This window comes from Nannospalax galili, unplaced genomic scaffold (assembly GCF_000622305.1).
Source record: "Nannospalax galili isolate Female #2095 unplaced genomic scaffold, S.galili_v1.0 scaffold2155, whole genome shotgun sequence".
Taxonomy (NCBI): domain Eukaryota; kingdom Metazoa; phylum Chordata; class Mammalia; order Rodentia; family Spalacidae; genus Nannospalax; species Nannospalax galili.
This window is the reverse complement of record NW_008336301.1, coordinates 69,542-75,652: the sequence shown is the minus strand read 5'-3', so window position 1 is coordinate 75,652 and position 6,111 is coordinate 69,542. Positions and strand designations below refer to the sequence as shown.

Below are 6,111 nucleotides of genomic sequence, written 5' to 3'. Positions count from 1 at the left end.
GCTTCAGTGGACAATCCTAACACAAGCCCTACCATAAGCTTTCCTTTTCTATAACTTACCCTCTTCCAATTTACTCCCTATGCATCATCCACAGACATAATTCTTAAATTCTCTTCTTTTAAAACTTCCCAAAGATCTACATTTCTTATCATATCCTAGAAATGGCTGACAGTGGTTGTGGTGGATAATACTGAATGCTAAGTTCAAAGGATCTTGATTCACCTAAAATACAAATCTCGGGGCAATCTGGGGAGAAGTTTCCTGATTAGGTTAATTGAAGTGAAAAAATATATTTTTAAAATATAATAATGGGGGATGGGATGTGCACCTTGGTTTGGGCTGGGTTCTTGGGTCGAATAAAAATGAGAAAGTGAGCACGGCATGGTGGCGCATGCCTGTAGTCCCAGCAACTGGGAGGCAGAGGCAGGCAGATCTCTGTGATTTCAAGGCCAGCCTGGTCTACATAGAGAGTTCCAGGACAGCTGGGGCTACAGGGAGACCCTGCTTCAAAAAGACAAAAAAAGAGAGAGAGAGAGAGAAAGTGAGAGGCTGGAGAGAGGGCTTGAAGATTATGAGCAATTGCTGCTCTTTCAGACCTGGATTCAGTTTTCAGCTCCCACAGAGCAGCTCATAATCATCTATAACTCCCATTCCCAGGGGTTTGATGCCCTCTGCTACTCACTGATGACTGCATGTATATATGTATATACACATATATACATATTCCGGCACTCACTCATACATACAAAATAAGAAATAAGTCTTTAGAAGACTGAGAAAGCAAGCTGAGCACCAGAATTAATTACTTCTGCTTTCTGACTATGTGTGCAATGAGACCAGGTGCTTCCACACCCACCATCATGCTTTGCTGTAATGATGGATTGAACCCTCAAACTTTTTTTAAAAATATTTTATTATTTTTATGTTATGTGTATGAGTGTATTGCCTACATGTGAGTAAGTATACCTGTATCATGCAATGCCCATGGAATCAGAAGAGGGCTTTGGATTCCCCCTAGAACTGGAGTTATGCAAAGTTGTTAGATGCCATGTGGGTGCTGGGAATTGAACCCAGGTCCTCTGCAAGAGCAGTCAGTGCTCTTAACTACTGAGCAATCTCTCTAGCCCCTATACCTTCAAGCTTTTATCCTAAATAAATATTTCCATTCTTAAGTTTCTTTGGTCAAGTACGTTGTCACAAAAAACAGAAAAATAATGAATATAGCCATTTCCTTTCAATCTCCCATAGTTTTACTTCTTGACTTCAGAGCACATAAAGCCTAGGAATTTATCTTTGGGTCAGTTCTACTTCAAATACTCAAGTTTGCCCACATTCTTTGCTACCTCAAGACTCTCTTACAAATGGTATAACTACCTGCCACGTTTTCTTCATATGGACAACATCCTCCTTAAGCTATAGTTACCAACCTGCACATTGTCTGACCACTTGGAGAAGCCTTCTTTGAGCTCCAGTTAAAAGTAAGGATACCATTACCCTCTCGTGAAGCCATTCTGAATACTTGGTGTACTCATTATCTCATATTCATTGACAAGTCTCTTGTAGATAGCAAAAATAACGCCCTCTTCCCCCAGACTCAAATTTTCACATTCTTCTTGGACTTCAGTAAGCTTTGGTAAAAGCAAGCTCAGAGAACTGGAAAAAGTAGTATATTAGTGAATAGGTAGTAGAAACTCTTTTGTTTTATTTTTCTTTATTTTTGAGAATTTAAAACATGAACACCATGCAATATGATCATATATATATATAAAATCACCCATTTCCTATACCACCCCAACAGGCCCCTCCCAACTTCATGTCTTTTTTACTATATATTCCACTATCTGTGAATATATTACAGAGAATGTAAGGAAACTGAAGTTTTAAAAGGTCAAGGTTACAGATGTCCTATAAGGACATCTTTTCCATCCTATAAAGCATGCACTCTGAGGAAGCTTAGAAGGCAAGCTTTTTGAGAATTTCCCACTACTAGGGGGCTTTGTTTCTGACGATTTCAGTAAACTCATCTGTTCCCATTCATTGGAAAAGTGATGAGCCAGTCTGGGTGGAGCAGTGACCCCTTACACAAGAAAAAATCCAGGCTGCACAAAAATTAGTTGAGGAACAGCTTGCTCTTGGTCATCTAGAGCCATCAAATAGTCCTTGGAATACTCCCATTTTGTTATGCAAAAGAAATCAGGAAAATGGAGACTATTACAAGGCCTCCGTAAGGTTAATGCTACTATGGAATTTATGGGCCCTTTACAACCGGGTCTTCCTTCCCCAACAGCAATTACAAAAGGATACAATATGGTTGTTATTGATTTTCAGGATTGTTTCTTCTCAATCCCTTTAGATCCTCAGGATTGTAAGAGGTTTGCTTTTAGTCTTCCTTCAATAAATTTTCAGAGACCCAATCAAAGATATCAATGGAGTGTATTGCCACAGGGAATGAAAAATTTGGCCCTACTCTGTGCCAAAAATTTGTTGATCAGGCTTTAGTTACAGTAAGATCACAGTTTCCAAATGCATATATTTTACATTATATGGATGACATTCTCATAGCCCATCAAGACAGAGCTATTTTACAAGAGGTTTTGCAATCTACTGTACAAAATCTATTAAAATATGGCCTTAAGGTAGCCCCAGAAAAGATTCAAATAGATCCTCCTATATCTGATTTAGGGAGAATTATTTGATCTGATGTTATTACCCCCCAAAATCTAACCCTAAAAACCCCATCTTAAAACTCTAAATGATTTTCAAAAGCTCTTAGAAGATATAAATTGGATTAGACCCTTTTTGAAGAAAACTACTCATGAATTAAAGCCATTATTTGATGTTTTACGTGGTGACCCTGACCCCAGATCACCTAGAAGTCTAACTCCTGATGCACAGTCAGCCTTGAAAATAGTTGAGAAAAAAATTAAGGATCAAAATCTCCATCGTATCAACTTACAGTTACCATGGCAGTACATTGTTCTGCCTACCTTAGGTTTTCCAACAGGAGTCATCTGGCAAAAGGGACCTCTTGAATGGATTCATTCACCGCTATCTTTCCCAAAAAATGTTGTGCCTTATACTGATTTAGTAGCCCACTCTATTTCTAGAGGGTGTAAAAGAGCTAGAGAATTGAGAGGGATTGATTTTCAGTATATTATAATCCCTTATACAGCCCAACAATTAACTTATTTACAAGGAATCTCTGAAGAATGGCAAATAGCCCTCTCAGGGTACACTGGAGAAATTTTGTTTCATTTGCCAAAATATCCTCTTTTACAATTTCTAAAAAATCAAAAGTTTACTTTTCCTTTAAAATACTCTCTAGAGCCTTTGGATAAGGCAGCTCTAGTGTTCACAGACCGTTCCTCCAGTGGCAGTGCTGTCATGGTAACTGACACTATAGTCACTAAATATCAAACAAAAGAAACTTCAGCTCAGCGTGCTGAGCTCATACCTGTAATTATGACTTTTAAAAAACTGTTAACTACTCCTTTTAAACCTTTATGCTGAATATATATATATACTGTTCCCAGCCATAGAGAGTGCTGTTATCAATGTATTTAAATAACAGGTTGGACAAATGTTTCTTCAACTCCAACAATTAATACAACAAAGATCATTCCCCTATTTGAGAGCCCTTACAGGCCTATCTGGGCCGTTAAGTAAAGGAAATCATTTGGTTGATGTAAATACTAGGCCACAGATATTGACAATAATAGAAAAAGCTCAACAAAGTCATAACCTACATCATCAAAATTCTAGAGCCCTTAGATACCAATTTGGGTTAACAAAGGAAACTGCCTGACAAATTGTCAAACAATGCTCATCCTGTCCAAAATACTTTCCTTCCCTTCAGATGGGTGTAAACTCTCAGGGATTAAAACCTAACAGTCTCTGGCAAATGGATGTTACTCATTTTCTCTCATTTGGAAAATTGTTCTATATTCATGTGTGTGTTGATACATTTGCTCATCTTATTATTGCTACTGCTCAAACTTGGAGAAGCAGTCAAAGATGTTGTACAGCATCTTATTTTCTGTTTGCCTATACAGGAAAACCACTACATATTAAAACTGATAATGCCCCTGCATATACTAGTAAAAGTTTTGGTGAATTTTGTAACCAATTCTCAATTAAACATACCACAGGAATCCCTTGTAACCCTCAAGGGCAAGCTATAGTGGAAAGATGTCATCAACAACTTAAAACACATTTACAAAATCTACAATCAGGAGATTTTAAGTACTTCTCCCCACATCATCTTTTAAATCATACTCTCTTTGTCCTTAATCATCTAAATAGAGATTCACAAGCCTTATCAGCTATGGATCGTCATTGGCACTCATCCCCTGATAATCTTCCCAAACCCTTGGTTTTATGGAAAGATTTTTTAATTGGAAAGTGGAAGGGTCCAGATATCTTATTAACATCAGGAAGAGGATATGCTTGTATTTTTCCACAGGACATTGAATCACCTATTTGGATTCCTGATTGCCTCATTCGACATTATGACGGGACTCCCCGGATGCCATCCCGGGTTCCTCCACCCTCAGATGGAAAGTCCCAATGAAAAGACACCTTCGCCACTGGAGCAAAACCCACCAGACGAGTCTAACCCGGTCTCTCGCTTCCTTCCTGTCTTCCGCAATCTCGCTATCTCAAGATGACAGCGCTCACGCAGCAATCGCAGCTCCCATTCCACTAGACAGAGGCACGTTCCTACCTGGGGTCAACTTAAAGGATTTTGTGAACTCGCCGAAATTTTAATTAACGAGTGCCATCTTCCGGTTACACCTGAAAATTTGCTACTTGCTATGATTTCCTTGATCACCATCGAGGTATTTCTTATTTCATGTCCTGTAGCTACTGCTAATGATGCTTATTGGGCTTTTTTACCTGAACCTCCTATGTTTCACATTGCTACTTGGGAGCGTGCTTCTGTTAAGGTTACTACTAATGATACTCTTCTCATGGGAGGTGAAAGTAATGCCTATTTAACCATCAAAGAAAGGGTAAATGTCACTTTTGAAGGCCACACTGATGGCTCTCCCATGTGTTTTTATACTGATTCTTCTTCTCCCTTGACAGGTTGTTTCCTGCTCTCCTTAAGAACAGTAGTTGCTGATTCCCCATCTCCTGCAGGGAAATCTATAAGGTCTAATGTGCCTTTGGGCGCTTACCCAGAGAGGCCCCCTGCTGGGGACGGTAATAGAGATCTCTGGACATTAAAGTATACATATTTGGACATTCCTCAAAATAAATATAATGTCTCTCAAAATCCTTTACCTGCCTTGATTTCCCGCTGTGAACAAGCAAAACTTATGGATAGCTCTTGGGATCACATTAATGATCACCATGGATTTCCAAATTGGTTTCCCTGTGGATTTCCTTCGAAAACTGTTCATTTTTCTCCTTTCAATTACTCTTTATCACTGGCTGATTGGTCAGTAAGTCGTCCTGATTATAATTATAAAACCTATCTATCCTCCTATACAAATAAGTTTATCCATAACAGCCATTCTCTCCCTACTGAGCCACTAAGTGCTTGCTATTCTCCTGGATGGGTTATTCCTCAAGTTGTTCCTCTTTCAATCTCTGGTAGACAACACATTCAGAGGGACCTTTATAAACTTTTGGCTGCAATAGGTATGATCACTCTTCATCGCCCTCACGGCAATCCAAAGATTACTTCCAAACCTTTACAAGCTTGTGTAGGTGCTCCCTTTGCTATTTTACAGGAAGGTCCTCATGGTTTTATGTTTATCTCCCATAATTCTGATGGTTCTTTTTATGGATATTGTTCTTACTGTATTTTGTCAAATTGCTTAACTAGATCAAAAACTACAGAAGCTTTTATTATATTACGCCACCCTTCCTATGTGATGCTTCCTGTTACTCTCTCCGAACCATGGTATATAGATCCAAGTGTTCATCTTTTTCAGGATGCTACTACTGCCCTCCAATGATCAAAATGTTTTTTTGGCGGTTCTAATTCTTGGAATAATTGCTCTAATTGGTATATCACCTAGCTTTGCCTTGTCTACCACAGCCCTTGTACAAGAAATTCATATAGCACATCATGTTAATCAACTTTCTAAAAATGTTTCTGTA

General features: G+C 38.7%; 1 protein-coding gene across 4 annotated transcripts in view; it reads left to right on the top strand.

Moving 5' to 3' along the window:
• LOC115070005 overlaps window positions 1-6,093 on the top strand; it is a 21,355-nt gene extending 15,262 nt beyond the window's left edge. For 3 of the 4 annotated variants that reach the window (XM_029562470.1, XM_029562471.1, XM_029562472.1), the window contains one exon: window positions 4,463-6,093. In XM_029562470.1, coding sequence (XP_029418330.1) covers window positions 4,815-5,966 — 1,152 coding nt within the window. In that variant the 5' untranslated portion in view covers window positions 4,463-4,814 and the 3' untranslated portion in view covers window positions 5,967-6,093. The remainder of the gene's footprint in view (window positions 1-4,462) is intronic. The other variant, XR_003849220.1, reaches the window with a different exon arrangement.
• The last annotated feature ends 18 nt before the right edge of the window (window positions 6,094-6,111 follow it).